The sequence below is a fragment of the Peromyscus californicus genome, unplaced genomic scaffold, assembly GCF_007827085.1.
Source record: "Peromyscus californicus insignis strain IS unplaced genomic scaffold, ASM782708v3 Scaffold_21__1_contigs__length_65335640, whole genome shotgun sequence".
Classification (NCBI taxonomy): Eukaryota; Metazoa; Chordata; class Mammalia; order Rodentia; family Cricetidae; genus Peromyscus; species Peromyscus californicus.
Window position 1 is genome coordinate 35,917,067 of NW_026294514.1, and position 27,699 is coordinate 35,944,765.

Consider the following 27,699-nt stretch of genomic DNA (forward strand, 5'->3'; position numbering starts at 1 on the left):
ATAGAAAAGACAGGTTGATACAAATAAGCAATTCTAAAAAGAACTAGAAAATTATGTAGTCGCACCCTTCAGGTGTTAGAGGTATTTTAATGAGAATAATTATTTATTGTTGTTGGCTTTTCTTGATTGATAGGCCTTTTCCCCAGAGGAAAATTGCCGTAATGGAAGGAGGTGTTGAACATTTGAAACATGTCTCTATTTTGAGCTATTTTAATAACGTGTTCTGTCAAAATGAATTAAAAATAGCTGATAAATGATGTAAACACTCAGGCTTTATAAGCACACCCAGATCTGCTCCTCCAACCACAGTTTTAGTGGCAAAATGTGGAGATTTGTAAAATATTTTATGCATTCAAAATTCAGGCTTACTAACTAAAGTAATATTCCTTTGCTACATCTAGGACCCTATGGCACGCAGGTCATCAGCTATGCATGAATTCTGAGTGTCCCAGACTTCTTGCAAATTGCTCCTTTCTCTCTATACTGTCCCTTGGCTGCATGGATCTCTGTTCTCTAAGATCCTTTGATGACATTTAAATCTTGACCTCTATCCCTGACCTTGCTAAGAGCTCCAGTCTCTAAATGCAGATGCCTGCCTATCATCTCTACGTGAATGAACATATGATAGTCAACTATGCCCCACCTTTCAATGTCTACTCTCACTTTCTCCCTATCTCATTACTCCCTCCCTTATTCTCTCTTGTATCACTGGCCCAGGAGCTCAAGCCAAAAACTATCAGTATAATGATTCTTGATTTCTGTCCTTCAACCATATTATTTAATATATCCATACAATTTTATCGCTTTAGTTTTTTTTTTACTCTTGTGTTTTCTTTCCATTAATTTGTTGTATTTAATTTATTGCTTTTGTATCAATTTATTTAAGGCATACAGCACACTTTAGGAAACACATGTGCTGTGGATGTCTTTCTGTATGCTGGGAATATGTGTTGCTCTGATTGGTTGATAAATAAAGATGCATTGGCCTATGGCAAGGCAGCTCAGAGTCAGGTGGGAAATCCAAGCAGATATTCAGAGAGAAGAAAGGAGTCTGGGGAAATGTGAGCCGCTGCAGTAGGAGCAGCAAGATGCCAACAGACTGGTAATGCCACAGCCACATGGCAACTTATAGATTAATGGAAATGGGGAAAGTTATAAGAGCTAGCCAGCAATAAGCTTGCAATAAGCCATGCAACTGGTAATTAATATTAAGCCTCTGAATGATTATTTTATAAGCACCTGAGGGACTGTGTGGCTAGGTGGGACCAGAGAAAACTTACCACTGCATACATGCATGTTAAGATCATTAGGATAATAGAATAAGTGAACATTTCTCTCATTTCAACTAGTTATCTACCTACCTTCTCCATGGCTAGAGCAGCTACAATCTACACAGCTAATGAAAATCTAAGTAAAATACATTATTATTAACTATGCACCTACTGTTGTATACTGGATAATTTTTACTTATTTGTCCAATGCAGTTTACAACCAACTTTTAATATGCAATCACATAGGGAGTTCTTATTCCCAAGTGCTTAAATAGTTTTTAAAGCCTGGTTTATAAAGATATATAAGCCTTCATGATTATGTTCACAATAAAGTGGTTTCCTAACTCATTGGCTTCTGGCAGCTTAGTCATGTTTAGTGGGAATTTGGTTTCTCTAAGAGTCAAATGCTTCTGGGAATTTTGAACTTTTTGAGGGGGCAGATTGATAGGGTGAGGCCAGGCCACACAAATAGATCCTAAGATTTGTGCTCCACTTCAACAAGGGTCATCTCATTTTATCTATTCGGGGAGCTGGGCTGAGAAGCAAGCCTTCCAGGAGGGTCCTTTCTCTGAACTCATTGAAGGGTTTGAGTGTTAAACCCCCTGGAAATTCGTTAGATGAAAGAAAGGAAGAAGAATGTGGCTAGAAAACAACAAACCCCTATGGGTGAGGACTGAGAGCTGGCTCACATTCTCTCCCTTACAAGAGGCTGCCGGCTGAAGCAACCCTCCAGCCTGAATAAGATTCTCTACTTCAACATGGGGGTTTTGTTTTACTCTGTCATCCTTCACTGACATTTGATGGTTTTTGCTTTTCTGCAGGTGGCATTGTTTAGTTTTTCTTTAAAATTCTTTAGTGATAAAGGAATGCTGTTGTGCAGAGGAACTGAACCAGGCTGTGCCAGTCAGCTTTTCCTCCCTGTGTCTAAGTACCTGCTCAAACAGCTTTAAGGGTCAGAAAGATTGATGTTGTCTGAGAGTTTCAGCAGAAGTGGCCTTGTGGATCACGGGAATTTGACATCATTGTTTCTAGATGAAGGCCCAGTAGGCAGGGTAAATAAGGACAGTGTGTGGGGAGGGGGTGAGGAGAAAGAGAGGGAGGAGGGAAGGAAGGAGGAGAGGAAAAAAGGAAGAGGAGGGGAGAGAAGATTGGGAAGGGGGAAGAGGAAGAGGCAGGGAAGGAAAAAAGAAGAGGAAGGAACAGGAGAGGAGAAAGGGAGGGGAGGAGAGGGAGAGGAGACAGTGAGGAAAGAATGAATATGTCCCTCCAGGCTATGCCCCCAGTGATCTCCCAAACAAGCCCCATCTCCTAACGTTTCTACCACCTGCTAAGAGCACCACCCTTGAGAACTGCATGTGAGCCTATGGGGGACTTTCTACATCCTAAGTGTAGGGGAACTATAACAAGGTTTTACTACAGAGCCAAGTTCAATCCTAAGTTTTAAATCTTCATGCTCCACACGAAAGAAGAGAGGAATAAAGGACTTCACGTTTGTTACTCACCCTAAAGCACTTTGTAACTCGCCTGCCATTACTCACATAAAAACACATCACAGAGCAAATGGCGAACCACAAAGTTAGTAATACTTGAGGAAATGGGGGACTGCTGTCTCCTTTCTTTGCTTGTGCCTGTCAGTCTAAAATTAATGAAAAATCGTGAGTTTCTAACTTGCCTTTTAAAGAAAGAAGCAAAAACCTGCTTTAGAATTTGTCACATATCTGGACAAGATGCTTACAAATATCCCTCCCAGTTCTGTAGTTACATATTTCCTTGAGTATCCTAGTCTAGATCTTTCAAAGAAAAGCTTTTCACGTGAAGTATTTAGCTCTCAACTTTTTTCAAGTCTCATATATTTAAAGAAATGATATAAAGTAAAGGCCAGCCATTAGAGGTTTGGTTATTTTTTGCCATTGCAACAGAAGACAGATCTATAGGACAGCGGTCAAATATCAACTTTTCAATAGCATCCCTTCATGGAACCCTGAAGGCCACTGCAAAGCTCCATCCACTAATTTACATAGTTCAGACAAATACATTTTTAAATACTGTGATTTGTTAATAAAAACGTATACAATAAAGAGAACACAATTTGAAGAACTGTAGCTGTGTATCTTCAAATGATCATTAGGGAAAAAAAAAATTCTGATAGTAACCCTGTGCTGGCTACTTTTGTGTCAACTTGACAAAAGCTAGAGTCATTGGAGAGGAAGGAGCCTTAGTTGAGAAAATGCATCCATAAGATCTGGCTGTAGGCAAGCCTTCAGGGCACTTTAAACTAATGATTGATGGGGAAGGGCCCAGCCCATTGTGGGTGGAGCCACCCCTGGGCAGGTGGTCCTGGGTTCTATAAGAAAGCAGGCTGAGCAAGTCATGAACGACCATGCCAATAAGCATCATGGCTCCATGGCCTCTGCATCAGCTCCTGTCTCCAGGCTCCTGCCCTGTTTTGAGTTCCTGTCCTGACTTCCCTCAATGATGAACACATGGAAGAGTAAGCCAAATAAACTCTTTCCTCCCCAAGTTGTTTTGGTCATGGTGTTTCATCACAGCACTAGAAACCCTAACTAAGAAAAACCAGGAACAGTAACAACACAAATGGCCAAGATAATGTTGTCAATGCATTAAGGTGACTCTTTAAAAATTAAAAACAAAATTCTAGTATGTAGCAAAATTCCATAAAGACTTACTTAGCTTTGAATTAAAAATATCAAGAATATGAAATGTCTAGTTCCTATCAACAGTTTTAAAGATCTCTGCTATGATTGATAGTGTTATGGCTGCTGAATTTTGGTGGTGGGCTTCCAATTTCATTGTCCTCCACATTTCCTTTCTTTTAAATAATCAGGTTACTGAAACAAACCAAAAAAAAAAAAAAAAAAAAAAAAACGCAAAAACAAAAAACCACACACCTTGAAAGTTAGTACATGAGTTATTTTTGTTTTTTATTTTTCGAATGTCAATTTGGAAAGAGAATGAAATGACATTGCATGATATATGAAGCTCTGTTTAGGAAAACACAGGATTTTTTTTCATACTTGATACCTTTGGAAAACTTGAAGGTCACCTCAAGAGGCTTTCCAGCCTGTGTCTCCTGTTTGGGAGGAGAGTGACTATCGTGCTTCTGATCACTTCACCCTGTTCTTCACCAGGACTCTATGCTGGTTAACCTAAATCATCAACTTGATACAACCTAAAGTCATCCCAATTAAGGACTTGCCTAGACCAGGCTGGTCTGCAGGCACATCTGTGAGGGGATTGCTTTGATTGTTAACTGGATGCAGGAGGGCCCAGCCTAGGGTAGGTGGCATCATTCTTAGGCCGGTGTTTCTGGGCTGTATTAGCTAGTGAGCACCATTTTTCCCTGGTTCCTGTCTCCAATTTCCTACCTTGACTTCCTGCCATGCTTTCCCTCAAGAATGGACTATGACCTCAGTGGGTGAGCTGAAATGCATGCTTTCCCTGCTTAGGTGTTTTGGGGTCATGACGTTTGTCACAGCAACAGAAAGGGAATGGGAACAGAGTCTTCATGTCAGCTGTGGAACATATGGACTGCCTCCTGAAGAAGAAAAAAAAAACCTCATGCTTTGCTTTTTGGAAACAAAATCTGTACTGATACATGGACACAGCACCCCAATAATTTTTAAACCTGAGTCCCGTCCTCAAAAGAAAAACAAAAACAAAAAGCAGAACAACAATCAAGTGACACGAAACCAATCTACTTTAGATATAAAATTAGCTACTAATTGGAGCACAGAAGCAATCGCCAATGGAGCAGTTCACTTAGTGTTGGGTCGGCCAGAATAATGAACAGATGATAAAGCAATGAACAGCATCCCTACAGGTTCCTTGGGGGGTTTGCTGTGATTATCTGTAAATACTTTAAGGCTGGGATAATTTCATAATGCTGATTTTTTTAAATTAAACTTTAATGAAGGGATTATTTTCAAACATACTATTTTTATCTTCCTTTAAATTACACTCCCACTGGCCCCAGAAGGGAGGCATCTGAGACAGGATATTACTCTGTAGTACTGGCTGGTTGGGAACTTACTATGTAGCCCAGATTGGCTACCAATACTTGATAATCCTCCCGTATTAGCCACCTGAGTTCTGGGATTACAGGCATTAGTACTGTCCTAGCTTGCATTTATACTGCACTTTCATGGAGTTGTGAGAAAATGCATTTTATCCTTTGTTTGATAAGGTTTTTGTTATATAGTCCAGACAACCCTGAAGTCTACCTCAGCTCCCCCAGTAACTGGGAGTATAGGTATATTCCACCTGCCACACTGAGAAATGGTTTTGAAAAAAAGAATTGAATGATTTTTCTTGACTACATGGTTCCATCACATTTATTTTGGTCAGAATTCCCTTCTTCTGGCCCAGTACGTCCATAGTTTACCCTTGTTCATTTTTAGATCTGAGGTTCTTTCAGAAATATGGAACCCTGGTCTCTCATGATTCTTCTCCTGCCCTAGAAACCTCACCAAGCTAAAAGGGAAAGAATTTAGAAATTAAGAAAAAGTGACTATAGGATACATTAGCTAGAGACTGATAGCTAGAGACTGATTTTCTATAGGGGTCTTAACATTCATTTTTGGTTCATAGACATGGAAAATTTATATCAGTTTGTATCAGTTTCAGTCATTACAAATGACTGGGCAGGATTAGCAAAAAAATACTCTAATGTATCTTTTACTTCTGTTTAGTTTCTTTCCCCATTTAGAAAGAACATGATAGCAGGATGAACCAATTCAACCATGTATATTGGTGTCATCTAACACCAGAAAAGAACAAAGAAGAAAGGAAGTGCTATATTCTAAGTCCAGTTTGACGTGGATAGAAGTGTTTGTACACAGGAAGATGCCATGGCTATGAAAGTTAGTGTTTCAAATTGTACACCTGAAATTCCAATCCCAAACAGAGAGTGTAGAGAAGACCTCTGCCCTTCAGTCACTTTTTTTTTTTAGTCCAACTTTCACGTTCTCTCCAAGTAGAATACAACAATATAGGAATTATTTGGATGATAACTTTGGCCAGAGAATAGCTACTGATAACAGGTTCTCTTTTGCTCCTTACAGTGCTATGATTGGTTATCCACATCACAAGTGCCTGGATTTTCTACCTCCAGAATTGCATTTGTAAAGAAGGCGTTACTACAGAATTATTTGTTACATACTCCTCCTTATTTTTCGGAAAAGAAAATTAGTCCAGTAACTACTTTTCTGGACAGAGATTAAAAAATACTAAACGTTTGGGGCTAGGGACATGGCTCCATCAGTAAAATGCCTGCCTTGGAATCCTGCAGACCTGAGTTTGGATCCCTGATGCTAACGTAAAAGTGGGCATGTTTGTACACATCTGTGACACAGCACTGGGGGGAAGGGGGAGCTGCAGAGGGATGACGCAGGTGGACTCCTAGGAGCTCACTGGCCAGTGTAGCCAACCAGTGAGTGCTGGGCCCGGGGAGAGGCTCTGTCTCAAAAGATAGTGTGGAGAGCAATAATGGAAGGCATGGGAAGTCTGATGCTGCTCTCTGGCTTCTACCTGCACATCCATAGATCTACAACACACACACACACACACACACACACACACACACACACACACACACACACACATACACTATGCACATACATACCACAGACACAGATACACACACCATACACACTCTATGACACACATACCACACATACACATACCACACAAATACACACACCACACACACTCTATGCATACACATACCACACATACACAAACACTCTATGCACATACATACCACACGCACAGATACACACACCATACACACTTTATGCACATACACATCACACACACAGATACACCATACACACTTTATGCACACACATACCACACACATACACACCACAAATACATACACTACACACAATCTATGCACATGCATACTACACACACAAATACACACACCATACACACTCTATGCACAAACATACCTCACATACACACACATACACAGATACACACACAATACACCCTATGCACATACATACACACAATCTATGCACATGCATACTACACACACAAATACACACACCATACACACTCTATGCACATACATACCTCACATACACACACACACACACACACACACACACACACACACACACACACCACACAACATATAGATACATGCACACATACACCACATAACATACAATACACACACCGGGCGGTGGTGGCACATGCCTTTAATCCCAGCACTTGGGAGGCAGAGGCAGGCGGATCTCTGTGAGTTCGAGGCCAACCTGATCTACAGAGCAAGTTCCAGGACAGGCACCAAATCTACACAAAGAAACCCTGTCTCAAAAAACCAAACCAGCCGGGCGGTGGTGGCGCACGCCTTTAATCCCAGCACTCGGGAGGCAGAGCCAGGTGGATCTCTGTGAGTTCAAGGCCAGCCTGGGCTACCAAGTGAGTCCCAGGAAAGGCGCAAAGCTACACAGAGAAACCCTGTCTCGAAAAACCAAAAAAAAAAAAAAAAAAACCAAACCAAACTAAACAAAACAAAACAAAAAACATACAGTACACACAGACACACATAGACAGATACCCACCACACACACCTTATGACACAACACACACAGATACACAACACACACACACATACAACATTCCCCATAACATATCACCTACCCATCCACACACACCACACACAGATACTAAAAGGTGAATACTGAAGTTTTGACTCAAAACAGAGTTACTCTTTTTAAAACCATTTTTCTTTCCTTATCATTTTCTCATACAAGGTGTTTTTATCATTTCTCTTCTACTCCAATCCCTCCCTGTTTCTCCATATCCCCACCACTCAACTGTCTTCTCCCCCACTCTCTTTCTCCCTCTGTCTCTCTCACGCACAACCAAAAAACGAGAATCAAAACAAACAAAAGATGAATAAGGCAAAAAATAACAAAACAACAGGCACCCCCTCCCGTGGAGTCAATTTTGAGTTGGCCAGCTACTGGTGGGCACGGGGCCTGCTGAGGAGTGGGATTGGTATACATTGGAGAAAACTGGTGTTCTCTTTTCCAGCAGGTATCTGTTCAGAATAACTTCTTGGTTAGGGGTGGGACTTGGTGTCCTGCTCCCCTTTCCAAAACAGAGAGTAACTGAAGCAGGTTGGGGCAGTCTCTGTTCGGAGTGCCACAAGACCTCACTATGTGATGCTTCTCCCTCTGTCTGCCAGGTCTGCTCTGCTCAGTACATATCAAAGTGCATCCCATGCCATTCTCATCCTTCTGTGTGTGATTTTTTTTTTCTTTTGAAACAGATATTCCGGCACAGAACATACCTCCAGGAATAGCTCAGAGGTGGTGCTCTCAATTCAGTCTGGAGAAGAAATACATTACATTTTTGGCTGCTTTGCAAAAGCTCCTCAGTCTGTGTACTCATGACCCTGTAAGAGCTAGGTGATTTCAATCACGATGCAGGATACAATGCTTAGAAAGGATCAGTCCAAACACCCACAATGTGTACCCACACTCTAAGCCCCAAGAATTGTACAGTTTATCTATAACAACCAGTCTTGCCTCACAGAGGCTTTTCATGTAATACAGTACAGCTCAGTACATTAAAATTCATGTCTTTTTTATTTCTTAGGTTGAGGGGGATTTCAAATTATAGCTGTAACTCAAAGAATGCTAGAAAATTCTTGCCCAGTTTTCATATCAGAAAACACCTAACAGGAATTATGAAAGATATTGGAAAGAATCCAAGAGAGCTGTTCAGATTTTCAATTTTTCTTCCTCTACTACAATTCTATTTCTGGATCTGTGCCTGGGTCATTGTTTTCAGAATGCGTTTTTTTTCCCCCTTTCCATGGGAGTGGTTGCATTAGTTCTTCTATTTAAATGAAGCATCGATGTAGACACACTAGCTGTGTGTCCTCCTGAGCTACTCACGTATTTTCAAAAGGATCCTTTCCCAACCTTGTATTTAAGAAGTTATCGCATACTGTGAAGTTTCTGTCTTAGGTGCTTGCCCCAATTTCCCGCGTTATCAGACTGTATCCCTGCAGAGTGCCGCACACTTACCGAAGCGCAGTTTTCAGATTCCTCGTCCACAAACCCAATCTGGCAGGGAGTCCTCTGGTTCTGCAACCAGTAGTCCGTGGACTCCAGCAGGCTGTTGCTGCGAAGAACCTGGGGGAACACAGAGAAGCCTTTCAGTGTTGATCAGCCAGGCTTTCTAGGTAGACAAGCTGCTTTCTACTGACAAACCTGTAGGTGTTTTTTCTCCCCTCCTTTCCTCCCAGCAGCTGGGTAGAAGAAGAGGAGGGAGAAACATGCTGGATTACCGCAGCATTAGAAAGTATAAAGCATTCTGCCGTGGGCTAGCTTGCTGTTGGTATTGCTGCTCCTTTTTGTTTATCAAATCTAACACCCTAAACACTAATGTGTGCTTGACTTTTACATAACTTGTAACTTAGTGATTGTTTTGGGGTGATGACTAGCTGTCCGTGTGCACAGAAGTTTCATCTATAGTTAATGTTCTCATGCAAATTTGGATACTTTTGATTTTAAAAAAAAATCATGTTTTCACTTTTGGTGCATTGCCTATTCATTTCTTTGATTTTGCTAACATAGGTATGAAAAACAGCTCAATTCTTTTAGAACACCTAAGGTACTATTAAAACGTGTTAGGAACGATACAGTTCCATTAGTAAAACCATTTTTCCATATAGCAATAGTATGACAAAATAAAAAGAAATTGAACACACATATCAGCAAAGCCAGATATCATTTATAAACGCAGTTTGGGGCCTTAGGTTTCAAATCAAAGACAAAAAGAGTCTTTCAAGGACAAATATTTTGAAGATATAATTTCTTAAGTAACTAAATGATTCGATTTTGAATATGACTTCCAATGTTATCATGGTTCTCTTTTAAGGTGAATATCTGTTAATTTGTGATTACAACCTTCCCTTAAGCAATGTAATAGATTTGACTAATTCAGTTAATGCCTCTAAAATAGAATTTGAATTTAATCACAACAAAATATTGTCTCTTTTATCCTATAAAAGCAGAAATATGGTAATTTTGTTTTAGAATAGAGTGAACACAAATTCAGAAACTTTTTTAATAGTATTTTTGCCTCAGATGTGTGACCTGTCTTGGGCACATCTTCCCTTTCAATACTGTTACCTAAGGATGACAAACCTCCATCTTTCTTTTGAGATAACACAAACAATTCGTATGTGAACAGGCGACTGAACAGTCAACTTGATGCTATTTCTGCCAACTAAACTTGGCAGTGGGGCTGGCTTCTCACTCCTCTTAGAGAGATCTTCCTAATAGCGTTAACATAGCATTTGCTGTTTTAATGCCCATTATCTCTGAGTATTCAGTTACATTTCTAGAAACAGTGTGACCTGTGGTGGCCCAGAAGATTGAATGCAGAAGCACTAAAAGACCAGTTGACTCTTAAGTCAGAAGTTGGAGAGATTTGCAAACAGTTGCAATAAACTCATATTCTCCTTGGCTCAAAGTTTATTATGTTTTGGAAATCACCTGTATTTCATTAATGAATATATTAGCAAGTGTTTAACATTTTATAAATAGTCATGTTGGACATAAGGAAGAAGGTGCTAGAAAAACAGCTGTGGAGAAAGTGCTTGTTATACAAGCAGAGGGATCCGAATTTCATCCCCAGAACTCATAGAAAAGCAAGGCTGTCTCAAGGGTGGCACCTGAGGAATGGACACGTGGAGTTATCTTCTGGCCTCCATGCATATGTGTACATGGGGACCTGCACACACACATGCCCACACATGTGCAACACACACACACACACACACACACACACACACACACACACACACACCCCAAGGAAACAAAACAAAGTAAGATGAAAACTCTGACATAAATAGATAAAATAAACCTAAACTATTGTAGATACCAAAAGAACTTTAAGTTCTTTTGATCATATTTTTTTATTTATTTAAAAAATTCAAGAACATAGATTAACTTCACATAAAGCAGAAAGGGCCTCTAAATCTCTGAATCTATCCCTTTGCATAAAACTGGAATTCATTTCTATTTTTCTGATAGAACAGAGTTTGCAAACCTTGTTTAGAATGTGAGTTTAGCCATTAATAGCAGGACAAGTTGGGCTAAGTGATGAAAACTATGATTTTCAGTGATGTAAACTATGATGTTCAGTTTCTGCATCTATGAGAAGGGATCAAAAAAGCACGTGGTGGAAGCATGGACGGGGTCCACTGAGGAGCTGTGGGGGGAACAGGGAGGGGTCCACTAAGGAGCTGTGGGGGGAACAGGGAGGGGTCCACTGGGGAGCTGTGGGGGGATCAGAGAGGGGTCCACTGAGGAGCTGTGGGGGGAACAGGGAGGGGTCCACTGAGGAGCTGTATGTTAGCCACTCAAGAGGTGAGTTATTCTCTTAGAACATGGTTTGGTTATGATTTGAAGGGAACTATAAACAGTGATAGAAATTTGGAATACTTTTACCTAAAATCAAGAAAAGGAAACGGCTTCAGATATATGAAGGCAAAATTTCTTTCATAAATATTCTGCACTGAGACGTAATTTGTCTTGTGAATTTTGTAGTATTGATCGTGACAGCCAGTACTGTCTTCAGGGCTAGAAAATTCTACAAACCAAGCTATTAAAACTCACCTAATAATGGTTGCAATGTTGCTACTTCAGAGACAAAGGTCTGTACAGAATTTATGATTTTGATGATAAAGACCTAGAAGCTCAGATGGTTTGGCGGTGTGGGGTTTTGGCTCCCCATGGCTCAGACTTGACCTTGGATATAGTCTTGAGGGCACCAAGGTCTATTCTGTTTGTCAATTCCCTGAACATAGCTGTCTTCCATGCTTCCCAAATAGCCTGATCTAGAGTGCTTCTGAAACATCTCTAATTGTCCAATTTTTCTAAGTAAAAGTGGATTTTATGTACTTTCATTTAAGTTCAGATTTTCCTCATTAAAATTCCTGGGTAACATTTTTCTTTAAGAAGGAGAAACTTTTGTAGTGTAAATGATTTAACTGAATTAATCCACTTCGTGATGATATGATATTGTAATATCTCATAGGCGGCATGGTTTGAAGCCTACTTGAGTTATCATTAGACAACTGGTGCCATGTGCTTGTCCCTGGCCTTTCTTTGATCTTCAGGATTTGGAAGACCATCACTGAAACAAAAAACTCATTAATTCTGCATCCGAGGAGCATCAGAGCTTAAACTACAGGCACCAGATGAACACCCTGGCTAATCCTATTTTACCATGCAGCCCAACAATCATTCTAAACGGAATCAGCTCTTCATCATTTCAGAGCTCATTCCTTTAGACTGTGGACTGACTCACAAAAGGCATATATTGTTGTGGTCCCAACAAAATGTTTCAGCTGTCACATCAGCCTTTGACTGATCTCTCAATTAGGTCAGTCTGCGGAGAAGGGAGTAGCTGAATTGCAGTTCCCTTGGCCCTTTCAGGGTGGGCAAAGTTGCCACACTTCCTTAATGGTGGACGGGAAGTGACAAAAGTCAGCCTGCCACTTGGCCACCTGCCACCTTGGAATTCCTACAGCTGAGAAAGGGGTTGTCTGACCTGAAGTTAGACAGTCAGTTACTTGTGCTTAGTAATCGATTCTTTCTTCCTTCCTTTTTTCTTTCTCTTTCTTTTTCTTTCTTTCTTTCTTTCTTCCTTTCTTTCCTTTTTTCATTTTTTATGTTTATTTATGTATACATTTTTTACATGAGTGTTGGCATGCCTGTGTGTGTACCTGTGCACATGGTTGCATATAAATATGGAGGCCCAAGATTGATGTCGGGGATCTTTTGTGATTGTCCTTCCACTCTTCATTGAGGCAGGGTCTCTCAGTCAAACCCAGAGATCATGACTATGGCTAGTCTCACTAGCCAGCTTTCCTGGGGACATTCTGTTTCTGTCTGTGAAGCTGGAATTACACGCTGTCCCACACCATTACCATTTACACAGGTGCTGGGGATCTGAACTTCAGTACTTAGGATTGTGTGCCAAGCTTTTTAATCACTGAGCCATTTGCCTATCCTGATTAGAATTACTTATATTAATATTAATAATTAACAAAATGATACTACATTGGGAACTCTGAGCTAAAGTGTCTCGTATTATTTGAGTTAAACCTCTAGACTTAGGATACAATGTGAAAGCTGACATATGTACATGGCATGAAACAGTTCCTGGCATATAAGTACACAGCCAGCAGTAGCCATCCTTTAAAAGTTATTATTCTCTTTGCCCTTGACCACAGGAGCCAAATAATTTGTTTATTTAGCACAGAAGCAGCATTACAGCCAGTCCCTCAGATATCAAGGCCTTGACTCAAGCCATAATCTTTGTGTGTTAGTGATATCTCATGCATCTTACGTTTGGGTCATATGTCCTAATTTGAGGACTTGACTCTGGGTGATTGCAAAGTTGTGTTCCAGCTCTGACTCTCTGTCAGCTAACTCTTGTGCCCTCCTAACTTCTGGCCCCCGTTTCCCTGTGTAAAACCATTGTACCAGGCTATCTGAGTGAGGTAAACACCTCACTTGGACAAATCGTGTAATCATCCCTTTCACACTCCTAACTCATTTCCCACATATTTTAGTCCAACATGATGGTGGCGATGCACAACTTTAATCCCAGCAGAGGCAGAGGAGGGTGAATCTCGGAGTTAAAGGCTAGCCTGGTCTACAGAATGAGTTCCAACACAGCCAGGGCTACACAAAGAAACCTTGTCTCAAAAAAGAAAAAAGAAAAAAAGAGGGAGCTGAAGAGGTGGGTTTGAGGCTAAGAACACTTGCTGCTCTTTCAGAGGACCTGGGTTCATTTCCCAGGACCCATATTGAGTGGCTCACAGTGGTCTGGAACTACAGTTCTAGGGAACCCAGCACCTTCTTCTGACCTCTACAGGAACCCACACATACATGGTGCACCATACACACAGTCAGGCACACACACACATACATATACTATGGGATTTTTTCTTTCTTAAAATGAGTTCGATAAGGGAACAAGGAGAGAAAATAAAGATACTAGCTTCAGTGAGCTATCTAGCCTAGTGTGTTAAGCAATTTTAACCTGCTTTTTTGTCTAATGGTTGGACAAGGGACTAGAAGGAGCGCTTGAAGAAAAAGAAAGTATGTGCTTGAGCATTTAATGTTTTTGAAGCTTTATGAATATAGCTTCCTGCTGAGGGAGTCATTTTTGAGTGGGAAAAGAGAGATGCTCACCAGGTTCTCCACGGCTCATTTAGTTATCTGCTATTTTTAGTTCCAGCCTTGCTTATTTCAGATGGAGTGCTAATAATGAACGTGCTGTGTGCTGTGCATTCTCGAGTTTGAAGCGGTAATGGTGCAATTCGCCTGGAAATTTCGAGAGTGTCCTGAATAAGGAGGAAAGATCCCTCTGCTCCATGGTGCAGCCGCTTTTTATTTCAACAGACAGCCCCAGGACACCACCGTTTTGGTACAAGACAGAGAGGAAAGAATTGGCTCTTACAAATTAAACCCAGTCCTATTGTTGCAGAACAATGCCGGCCCTTTTGGTTGGTGTCTTAGATTGGAGAAGGGACTTACTTCTAGCTTCTAAGATCTGGAGGAAGGACGGAAAACTCTACCACCTCATCTCACACACTTAATATATTTAGACAATTTAATGGACTTCTGTGGTTTAGTTCTTGCATCAGTCACTCCAGGATAAAAATGCCACTTGAGAAAGTTGTTCTGGGGACCAAATAAGATGTTTACAAAAACATGATCACCTAACAGAATAGGCAATTGATTGATGCATGCTTTCTATTAGTAGAGGAAGGCCATGGAATTTAGAGGGTATGTGTTCCATCTTAGCAGTTTCTTTATATTTTCAGTGCCTGACAAGCTCTCTTCCTTCATTTGTGACATGCCATTCTTATTTTCATCTTCTTTCTCTACTCTCTCCAGCCGGCAGTTGGTTAGCAAATGTTCATTGAGTTCATTTGGGGAAATAATGATGAACAAGCCTGATATGGAGTCAGACACTGCATTCTCAGCACTAGGGAGAGGGGGGCAGGATGATCAGAATTGCAAGGCAAGCCTAGTCAAGGTAAGACTGTGTGGCAAAATAAAATAAAAGAATAGGCACAAAACACCAACTAGATCTCTGGAAAGCACTCCCAGGGATGTGATGAAGGGAAGGAGGTGCTTTGACTAAAGGTAATCCCAGGCAAATGTTCCAAGAACAAAGTGGTTAGCTTTGCCTGGGGTCAAGAGGCAACAAAAGCTCTAGCACTTGATGAGTGTGTTGGAAAGCGAATTTGAATCGTCCAGAGATGCTGGGGAGGATTGCCTCTTCAGACCGGCTTTCCCTGCTTTGTTCATAAGTACTTCTTTCAGGAATACTGCTCTTTCCTCTCCCATCAATCATTCTTCTTGCAGAGCCCAGGGCCTCACAGAGCTTTAATTTTCACCTGGAGGAATGACAAGCTCCTACCTCTTGCTTCAGCTTTGGCCTTTCTTAGGAGCCTGCTTTTCACATTTCTAATGGGTAGTTGTTACACTTGGATCTGCTGTGGTCATCTTGGACTCTTTGTGTCTAAGTACAAACTCCCTCCTTTCCCAGTTGAAACTCTAAAGGAAATTCGACTTCTGGTCCTCTCCCAGTTATGTTGGCTTGCTCGTTCTGTGCCAACTGAAACACCTCTTTGCCTATTTCTGTTCTCACAGTCTTCTCACCAAAGTTTATTTTTCTTTCATATATTAAACACTAGCAAAGCCTCTAATGTGCATGTTATGGTTTGCTTTCTGGGTAACATATTGTGCACAGTATGGAATTGATCTTCATATTTACAGAGGTAAAATAATAAACAAAAGAGTATTGGAATACATAATTGCAAAGAATGGTTCATAAGATGGAGAAATCCACACAATGCTGTGATAGGGAACAAAAGAGATGAGTGTTGCTGTGATCTGAATGTTTGCGTCTCTCTAAATCAGTGGTTCTCAATCTTCCTAATGTGAGACCTTTTAATACAGTTCCTCACATTGTGGTGACCCACAACCATAAAATTATTTTGTGGCTACTTCGTAACTATAATTTTGCTACTGTTTTGAATAGTAATGTACATATCTGACATACAGAATATCTTATATGTGACCCTTCTGGGGTTGAGAACCACTCTAAACTCATATATTGGAACCCAATCCCTAATGTGTTGCCATTAAGAGATGGGGCTTTAAGGAGTGATGGCTGAGCTGGGCTCCATCCTTACCAAGAGGATCAGTGTCTTTACTAAAGGGGCTCCATAATCCTTCCATCCTCCATAGTGTACAGATCACTTTGTACTTGATAAGAAATAGGCTTCATAAGACCCTGAGCCAACTGCACCATGGACTTTCCAATATCCTGGACTTGAGTAACATTACTAATGTATATTAATACATCTGTGACACCTGAATGTTCTAAGACAGGAATGTTACATGGCAGGGAAAGTCAGGAACCCATAGAATCTTAAGAAGTCATGTTGTAATTGCTTTTTCTCCTTCTATCCCCCTTACCTTTCAGATCTATGCTATTTACTGAAACCAAGATGGAAAAATGTGCTGTAAAGACACACCGAGCTTCAAATCCCAGCACGTGTACCTATGCTCCAAATGCTGAAATCATACCCAGACTCTGCCTTTGGGGTTTCATCTTGTTTCCACCTCTAGGATCTTGTCTATTCCAGAATGTCATGTGCATCTTGTAGTTTAGAGACTTTGCTGAGACAAGTTGTCTTCACTTGGCATAATGAGTTTGAAGTTCATTTTGCTGTTATATGCATTGAGTGGTTTGCTTTATTGCCCAGTGGCATTTGTTTCTGGGTATACAGAGAATTTTTATTTTTATAATTAGAAAGACATTTGGTTTGTTTTTGTCCTTGAATGGGTAGAAATAAAGCTATTGTAGATATTTGCACAAGTTTTTGTTTGGTTTAAGATTTTGGGGGGAGCATTCTGGGTGAACACATAGAAATGAGCATTATTAAGTATTAAGGCAAATTTACATGGCTCTAATGAGCCTTTATATAAACTTACTGATTTCAGTTTCCATTAGCAAAATGGCAAAATGCAAGGTGCTCCAAGTTTATGCTAGTACTTAGTATTATCAGGCTTTACTGTTAAACATATCAGTTACAACAGGTGCATAGCAGTATTACATTATATTTCCTCTTAGTTTTAAGTGATTTCTTTTCCTTATAAAGATTTTGCTTTGAAACTAATTTTTTTAACTTGAGCTCCATAAAAGCTGTGGGTGATTAAACAGAAATCTCAGTGCCAGGTGTGAGATATCACTTTCTTCTGTAAGTTTTTCATTAAGGAGGATCCAGAGGTCCTCTAAAGTAACACAGGCTCCTGCCATTCTTCTTGGATGTCTACCAGAATTGGATGATAAGACCATATTGCTGAAGATACCATGTACTCTGATCCTAAGTTATAGAGAAGTTAAGATGGGGCTGAACTGGAAACTTCCTCCCTAGCTTTCACGGTGCTGGAAATCACCACTCAAGCTTCTAAGGGAGAAAAGGCATCAGTGGTCTGACAAAGCCATCTCTGACACCTACAGATCACAGTACCAGCCCACAGTGTAAGGTGTGCACACTCGTGCAATAGTGGCACAATCATTATCGGAGTAAACAGCCATTCTATGAGCGGCCTCAAGACCTTCTGATACTGTCCACACCAGGGACAGTGGCCAAAGATCTGTCGTGTGGGAGGTCATAGGCCCTAGAAGGGAGAAGAATCTTCTCGAAATAATATCAATCTGTCTTCTAAATAATCATTTTTCTAAAGATTTATTTATTTATTATGTAGACATGTATGACTGCAGGCCAGAAGAGGGCACCAGATCTCATTACGGATGGTTGTGAGCCACCATGTGGTTGCTGGGAATTGAACTCAGGACCTCTGGAAGAGCGCTGGAAGAGCAGTCAGTGCTCTTATCCTCTGAGCCATCTCTCCAGCCCCTAAATAATTATTTTTTAACATTTATTTGTTTAATGTTTGTGTGCATGTACCTGTGCATAAGTGTATTGCGTGGGGGGGGGGGGGGGTTGTTATGGACAGAGGACAACTTGATTAAATTAGTTTTCTTCTTCCACCATAGGGTTCCAGAGATGAAATTCAAGTCATCATGCTTAGCAATGGCTTACCTACACATTGTGCACTCTCACTGGCCCAATATTTATGTTTTTACCCATAAATGCCACTCCCAGCCTCAATCAGAATAGTTTCTCTTTTCAGTGAATGGTGGTGAATGACTACTCAAGGTGCTGAGAACAAGAGATGGTTACGTGTCCAGCTCTAAACAAGACAGTTATACCATCCACCCTCATTTCAGGGTACCATCAAGAATATGTGACAGAAAGAATGTTAAGAGCCGGCATATACAGAGATAGGCTGCAGAATGCCATTTTCTGGACATGACACACCCATTGTAATCATGAATTCACAGGAGCTGCTGTTGCTTGTACTGGATCTGCACAAGAATGGGTGTGTCAACAGTCAGGCATGGGTGAGTGAGAGACTCATGGGACCCTACCCCTCACCACTGAGGTATTGGCTACTGATAAAGGAAGGGGGGAAATCATTGCCTTCACTTGTATACCCCCTGGTGAAACCACCAGGCTTCAATAGATAGTCCTAAAGCACAGATGACTGTGATCAAGTAAGGCACAAAGCAAAAGGACAGGAATCTGGGGAAAGGACTTTTAAGGAGAGGGGGTGGTTAATAAGGCTGGAAGATGGATAAGAAATAGTGGGAGAGTGATCAATGTAGTATGTACACATATGTAAATATATGTATATACATATGAAAAGCTTTTCAATGCCATCATGAGAAGGATATGCCATCTATGCTAGTTTTATTACTCACTTTTATCTACTCAGCTACTTGTTATGCTCTTGCTGTTTTCCCACTAGGCATTGTTAACTTAACTGGGGAATCAGTGGGCAAAACCAGACTAGAAATACATGTAGAGTCTTGTTTTATTCTATTGTGGCAGGACCACAATCAAAGGAGTAATTAATGAACATATATGTCAGATAATGAAAACTATAGGAAAGATCTATGCCAGATGAAAGCTTAAAGAAGTAAGATGCTATTTTGGAAAGTGCATCTTGGCAGACTTCTCTAACACTGTGGTAAAAGAATTCTGAAGGCTGTAAAGATAACATGGAACTGCGATCTGAATAAAGCAAGGTATCAGCCACACTCCCATCCAAGGAAAGAGCAGGGGCCCAGCCAGAGGTCAAGAGCATAAACAGAGGCTCAACGCAGGAGTATACATTTGAAGGACAGAAAAGAGCCCATGATGGCCAGGGGAGAGAGCTGATGGAAATGAAATTTCCTAGAAGCAGGAAAAGAATCTTTTAATAAGAAGACATCTGTGGCTAAGATGGACCATGAATTTTCAATGTATGGAAGCATGCTAAGATTTTTTTCTGAAATTCTTTTATTATAATTTTGGAATGTTTGGTCAATGGATTAACTGTTTATTGAGTTAAGTTGATAATAGCTTAAAAGTCTAGTACACATATACACACATGCACACACACATACACACAGACACACACACACACACACACACACACACACACACACACACACACACACACACAGGTCTAGAATACAGAGAATTTTGCTCAATTTCATACATTTAAGTTCCTGTTGATTTAATCTATGGCTTTGCCGACTTTCCTTTTGGAGTCTTCTGTATTCTACTCTTGGATAAAACACCTTTCCACTGTTTCAAGGGGAAACTGCACAAAGTCTATTTAAAGCATACCAAACTACTGAGCAGAAACAATGACACCAATAAAAGTCTTGTGTAGAAGGAAAGGGGGCATTGAAAAACCTTTCACATTGGGTTTAACCAAATGTCAAGGTAGCATTTTCCTTTCAATGATAATTTAACTGGATCAGTGGGTTCTTGTGTGTAAGTCTCCTTTTACAAGAGAGAACTGGATTCTACTATATGAGTAATGATTATTCATGGGATATACCTCGTAATTCTTTTTGGTTGGCTGTAAAAGATTCTCAAATTGTGCTACTGATACCTACTAAGACTCAAAATGTTCTAATTGATTATTAGAAAGGGACAGCCAGATAAAGGGATTCTTTTAGTGTTTAGGATAAAACACTTTCTCGTCATCAAGGAGGAATCACAGCCTAGCGAACACCAGGTGAAAGGTACCATTGGTGGGAAAGCCTGGGGAAGAAAGGGTTGCATGTGGGATTGCAATACATTCTGCCCCTTGCTGTAAATGGGGAATGGGAAGGGCTTCAGTAGCTTCAGATAATCATGCAGCATGGTTAACAGACTGGAAGTTAGCCTTAGCTAATTTTTTTTTATAGCAAGTGAGTCCTTACTTATGAAATGCTTTTAGCACCAGTACATGGTTTAATTAAGCTTGTTGCTGGTAAATAAGTATAATACTGACGTACAAAATGTATCTGAGTGTAAAATGGAAATGTTTCATGGGAAAAGGGGGTGGAACTATTACTCCATGTACATTGCTTAGCCACTTTGTATGCTAACCTGGGCCAGTATGCACCCTCATGTGGCAAGCAATGAACAATGCGCTTTCAGCATGTCCCACATGTCTTGATGTTTACTTGTAATCCTCAGTTACACACATCCCACAAGCTACAATACATCTCACTGCAGTTCTGAGGACTGAATAAGAGGACAATGACAATCCAGAGCTTGAGCAATGCTTGGGACCAGTGAAGAAGTATCAGACTGCTTTTATCTACTTCTGTCACATCCCAGAGATGTCAGCTGCCCAGAAAAAAAAAGTTCTTTCCAAGTTGATCAGAGCTTTTTCCATATGAGTGTAACCAGGCTTGAGTGTAGAGTATGAGGTGAGGGCACAACAGAAGCAGACATACTCAGGAAATGGAAATAGAGCCTAATTTATGAACCGTCAGCAATGGCTTGAACACAATCAAGTTAGACTTATAAATAGAAGAAAGTTGATTGATTGCTATTTAATGGCTGTGTGGAACCAATGTATCACTGTACATTTGTAAGATCAGTGAAAAGAAATATTATTTTAATGCTAAGCTATGCAAAATATATGAAAAATCACTTATGAAGGATATATATCTATATTTATAAAATGCATCAAAGGCTACTATTGATTTTAGATTATTTTGTGTAGGTATGCAGTACAGAATTTACCACTGGACAAAAGGACATGACTTTAATAATGATGTATCACTTCATTATTAAATACTTTTTGGCCCCTGATAACTAAGAGAAAGTGATAATTCTCTTTCCTCAAATACATTTCTCCTCCAGAAGAAACCATTGGAAACAAAAAGCTTGTCGGAAGCATTGAAGTAGACATGTAACTTTAAAAACGTATTTGCTCATGGAAGTTCTTTTTCTGGGAGTGCATGAGCCATGGAGTAAGTCTTCCGGGGTGGGTCACTTCCATGAAAGGGAGGAAAGAGCCTAGTCAGTGTGGAGACACTAATGAATAGGCTCTCTCAGAGAGATGTCTGAGCCAAAGGTGCACTCAGTACATCAATTATATCCTTCTTTCTTCTTTGTAATTTGCAGAATGGAAACCTAGGTATTGTGAGCAAGAGAATAATCCTGGTAGGAAATGAGAAAAGATGTATGCTGCCAGGGCTTTCTGGGGAGCGAGGAGCGCCCACTGTAGATTTCTAAAGTGAAGGAGTTTCTACATACAGGACTGAGAGAAAGAAAACAGCCTCTGATGCTGCTGACAGTGAGCAGGGTGGGAAGTCTTTCTCAAGTACCCCAAGAGAGAAAGAGAACTTCAAACGCCAGATTGTGTTTTCAAAACTCAAGACCCCTTCCATTCCTGGATAGCTATATTTAGTTTACAGTTTAAAGAAAGTTTATGGTAATTGCAAGTACTCAGAAGGAAAAGACTTAATTCCAAAAGCATAGTATTGCTCAATTTTCACAAAATATTCTAAGCTATTTTGGGCTTTCAGAGTCCTACTTTTTTTGGTTTAAAAGAAAGAAAAAGTTCTGCAAGATCCTTCTGGGCCTGTTCAAATATAGCAGACTGGCATGTTGACCTTCAGGCATTGGATAACAAAATTATTGGAGGAAAGGGGGGAGGGTTCATGAAAAGTCCTCCATTATACCAACTTTTGGAATGCAGACAGAAATCATATTCATGTTGAAAATCAAGCTGCAACTGATAGCTTTAGATAAACTGTCCCACAAAAGGTCACAATATTAACATTTTTCCAAAGTATAAACTGTTGGTGGGGCACAGGCAGCCTCTCTGGTTCAGGGTGAACTTGACTGCCCCAATGACAAGAGAAGACATTTAGCACCCTGACCTGCTTTTACTGACAGCAGAGGAAATGAGTCCCTGCTGGAAGCCTTCACTATTTGCATTTTGTCCTCAGCACAACCCTGAAGGCTCCTCCATATGAAGTGGCTCGGGATGTGCAGAAGTTTCCTTAGTGGTCAGTGACATTGCTCTCCGAGGCAATCATGGTGTATGCTCTAGATTCTGGACTCATGGTTACCTTTTCCTTTTCCTCAGGGCCTTCCATGCCCCTCTGGAGGGTCTCAACTTGATCACCACTCCAGATGTTTTGGCCTAAATGCTCAGAGGTCATCTTCTGTGTGACCTTCACTGCCATGCAGTTTTACCAACCTTGACTTTCATACATGTCTCATCCTGGTTCCTCCTTCTCTTTCTGCTGTTCCTACATAGGCACTTCTCCTCTTCCCATTTATTCTAGCCCATGAAATGGCCCTTCCTAGCATCCCAGAGTCTAGGCATGTTTGGATCCAAAAACTTACCTTTAGACTTTCTAACTTAGCCCTCTTTAAACATCATTTTAATATAACTTCCTATTTTCTTTCTTTTAAAAATAAGTTTCCATTTATTATTTTTATTTTATTTTATTGTTTTTGTGTGTATTAGTGTTTTGCATGTGCATATCTGTATACCATGTGCTTGCAATGCTGGAACAGACCAAAAGAGGGCATCGGAGTTACAGATGGTTTTTGAACCACCACCATGTAGGTGGTGGGAGTTGAACTCAGATCCTCTGGAAAAGCATACAGTACTCTTAGCTGCTGAGCCATATCTCCATCACCCTGGCCCCCATCCTGCAAGTTTCCTTTCTTTTTTTTCTCTTTTCTGAAATTCTTTTTTTTATTATTTTATTTTATAATTAATTTAATTTTACATATCAGCCACGGATTCCCCTGTCCTCCCTCTTCCCACCCCCCATTCCCACCTCCTCCAAGGCAAGATCTCCCCTGGGGATTCAGCTCAGCCTGGTAGATTCAGGTGAGGCAGGTCCAGTCCCTTCCTCCCTACACCAAGGCTGAGCAAAATGTCTCAGCATAAGCCCTAGGTTCCAAAAAACCAGCTCATGCACTAAGGACAGGTCCTGGTCCCACTGCCTGGGGGCCTCTTAAATAATTCAAGCTAATCAACTGTTTCACTTATCCAGAGGGCCTGATCCAGTTCCATGGGGGCTCCTCAGCTAGAAGTTTGCTTTCTTAATTGCTGTAGAATGGATATACAAGAGAGCATCGAACCATTTCTCAAAAAATGACAAGGCCATTCTTTGTATCTGATCCTGGGCCTGGAGACTACTAGTGTGCTGCAGGATCACAGAGACCATGCAGAGACCCCCATGTGCTTTACAGAGCAGAGGGAGACACTTTCTTCTTTAGACTGCAGCCTTTTGTTTCTTGTTTTATATATCTTCGCATTCTCTAGGTCTTTCCTTTCTGAATGGAACGAGCCATTACTAGTACAGAACACTGTAACCATTCTCCATGATGTTTCTATATAACTGTTCAACTCAGTAAAACCACTTAGCTTTTTGGATAAGTAGTGATCAGGTTTTTGTTTCAAGCATTTCTCTCTTTAGAGATAGGGATTAGAATGTGTGAATGTCTTGCCTCCACATACTAATTGAATTCTCTTGTTAATTGCATATCCTCAAAAAGATCTGAGTTTATGTGACAGGGCATTTTACAGAATGAAATGAAACATCAAGAGGCATCTGGTCTGTCACTCCTCAGATATATCTGAGGCACATTGAAGCCACTTCAAGGGTCAGTCACAGGAAAGAATGCTTGAAACTTCAAAGAATGTGATCAGATGTCACAGGAAGATCAGACTGTCTTTGGGCACCCGAGGATTCTCCGTCTGCTGCCTTTGATAAGTTCAAGTTTATGGAGAATTAATTAACATGACATGAAAAGAGATAGTTGGGGTGTTGATTTTCTCTAAAAATTCATTCTTCATGCCAGTACCATTTAGAGACTTTGTTCTACTCTGTCTAAAATGGTAAATCTTTGGTCCATGAAATGAAGCAAGGGCTGAGAATGCTCCACTGTTGTGGGATTATAAGATAGAGTACAATGTGTCCAAGGGAGAAGAAAATGTAAGAGTATTCAACACGCAAGAATACTGCATGGAATGCCCACAGGCCTGACATCACACACTGAGAAGAAAAACATGGGATGCTGTTCCAGTGCTTGGGAAATGTAGTTCAAGCATGTGGGTAGATTCCACAAGCAGACAGTTGCCTGATTCCACTGCTTTGAGATAATAGACTTTGATCTTATAAGGATACAATAGAGACTTTGCACTTAAAGTTCAATGAATATAAAATTAAACCTTATAATAATTTATCTTACGTAGTCTAAAATCCTTACAAATCAGCTTAGCGAAGCTGACTCTACTTGTCATATTAGGAGTTCCAGCAAGGGAAGCATTAGGCAGTGACTAGGAGTGAAGCTGTTCCAGGGTCACTGGGAGAGAAGGACAGGTCCTTCTCCCACTCCAAACTCTTCCCAGGTTTCTGCAGCAGTGTGTGATTCCAACATTTAACATGCACTATTTTGAAAATCACATTTTCAGCATTTAAACTCATTCTAGATCTTCACAGTCACTACATTAGAGTGGCAAGCATATTATACACCTCACACTCCAACTTGGATGAACTGAAAGATCTGCTTAATGGGCTGTGCTGAGTAAGTCTCTAAGGTCATATCCAGGCACCAAAGCTTCATTATCAATGTAAATTAATAGAATGGGAGGTTGTAGCAGCAGCAGCAGCAATTTTGTCACTACTATACTGGGCCATGCAGTAACTAGCACCTCATGTAACATTATCTGGTAATTTCCCTTGCTTTTAAAAGCAGAGGGACTTGGTGAGAGCTTACTCATTGAAATGCCTTCCTTGTAAGGATGGAGGTATGAGATCATTGCCTAGAATCTACATTTGAAAATGAAATCTAGGAGGAGTTGGGAGAGGTGGAAGATGATGATAAAAATGTATTGTATGAACATTAAAAAAATTAAAAACCAAAACAAGTCAGGAATCTAATATTTCCTTGTAATACCAAAGCTGGGGCTAGGGAGGGGGAGATAAGTCAATTTCTGACGATCACTGGCAGGCCAGACTAGACTCCTTGATTATTTCCAGGCCAGTGAGAGACCCTGTCTCAAAATGAAGTTGGAGTCTGAATAAGGACAACTGAAACTGTCCACCCACAGACATACCTGTGCACACATCAATATGCCTGCACATACAAATGTACCTGCACGCTTGTGAACACACAGATAAGAAAACAAGAGAAGGGACATCCTGCCTCTAGAGATAGCGTGATCATGTACCTTATTTTGTACACCAGAGTGCTTCTAAGAGCAAGAAGGTCCTATCTGAAGCCATGACTATGTGGTCATCTGAAAATTTGGAGAGGCAGCCTCCCAATGTAGAAAATACAAAAGGAAACATTCCTCATTTGAATATGTCTGTCAGAGTGTATTTTTTTTTGATGCAGTGGCTTTTCCCCAGCCATGGCTTCCAGTGACCAGAGGAGCTGGGTCAGATTCCAAAGCCCTGAGAGATTCCTTGTGCAACACATGAAAGTAATCATCACTTTGGTGCTTTTCAGTGGATGGTTATTGTGATTCTCCGATCCTTACCTTACTTCTTCCACTAGCTACCTTAGCAATATGTTGGTTCTGATAAGTGTGCTTGATGAAGAAGTGGAGGCTATTACATTGGATGAACTTGGGAATTACCAGTAGATGCCGATTGTCTACATTATTTTTACTTTTACTGGTGGGTGATTCAGCTGGACAGTAGGTCTTGCTTCTTCTAAGATATATTTAGTCTGTTCTTTTGACTTACTTTGGGATGAACTTCATGTGTGTGTGTGTGTTGTGTGTGTGTGTGTGTGTGTGTGTGTGTGTATGTGTGTGTATGCCTGTGTGTACCTTTGAAACAATGTCTCATTATGTAGTTCAGGATAATAAGGTATATAATCAAAGCTGACCTTGAATACTTGCCTCAATCTCCCAAGTCCCAGGGCTACAGACCTGGGCCCCATTTAGCATAAATGTATATGCACATTTATGAACACGAGATGCTCACTTCCCCTGTCTCTTTATCTATGATTAACAAGATTTGAAAAATAATCAATGATCATTGAGATTAATTGGTAGTAATGGTAATAAAAGCATCGAACTATTCAATGTCTTCTTGCTAAGAGTCCATGTTCTGGGTACTCAGAAGAGTTAGACATTGTGAGTCACTTTGGTGTGTATGTTCACAGGTGTGAGTGCAGGTGTGCCAGAGTATGGTGTGTGGAGGTCAGAGGACAAGCTTGGGTGTAAGTCCTTGCCTTCATCATGTTTGAGACAGGCTCTCTTTGGTTGTTCACTGCTGTGTATGGTGCATGACAACTTCCGTCATCTGGAATTTCTGGTGTTTCTCCAAACTCAGGTCCTCATACATTCACAGCAAGCTCTCGGTGGGAGACCAGCTCCCACATTTATGACCAGGCAACTCTTGAGTAGGGTAGAAGTGAGAAATATTTAGATAGAAGGATAGAGGGGAGAGAAACAGATAGAAACACATGATAGCCTCGGGAGGGCCTGGACTCTTATCCACCAGCCCCTACTGTCTCTTCTAAAGGGCTGTTTATAGGAACTCCAAGGGGTGGATCAAAAGACCTCCCCCTAGCACAGCCAAGTGTAAAGCCTTCAAATTACCAAGTAACCACACATGTGGTCAAGCAATTAGAGGTAATGCAGCCCTGCTGGGTGAAGTAAGCTCAGTGTTCACTAGGAACCTTTGTGGACCTCCACAATTCCCCCTTCTTGATATAATAAAGCTCCACCCCACCCTGCCAGACCCCTCAGATAGACTGTGCCTCTCTTAGGTCATTGTCCTTGATTAATCTTCCTTACCCATCATGGAGATATGCTTTCCATCAAGCATACTGACTTGGAAGGTATCAAGAAGAAAGTTACCCACCTTTGGCTACCAGCCTCTGGCAGGAGAGGGTACTGAGCATAACTCAGCTCTGTCCCTGGTCCCTACTGAGATTGCAAACACCCACAGCAAT

General features: G+C 40.8%; 1 protein-coding gene across 4 annotated transcripts in view; it reads right to left on the reverse strand.

The window, feature by feature from the left end:
- The window catches only part of Sphkap (SPHK1 interactor, AKAP domain containing), a 156,507-nt gene that overhangs the window by 77,851 nt on the left and 50,957 nt on the right, over nt 1-27,699 (reverse strand). For all 4 annotated transcript variants that reach the window (XM_052750075.1, XM_052750073.1, XM_052750072.1 and 1 more), the window contains one exon: nt 9,341-9,448. In XM_052750075.1, coding sequence (XP_052606035.1) covers nt 9,341-9,448 — 108 coding nt within the window. The remainder of the gene's footprint in view (nt 1-9,340; nt 9,449-27,699) is intronic.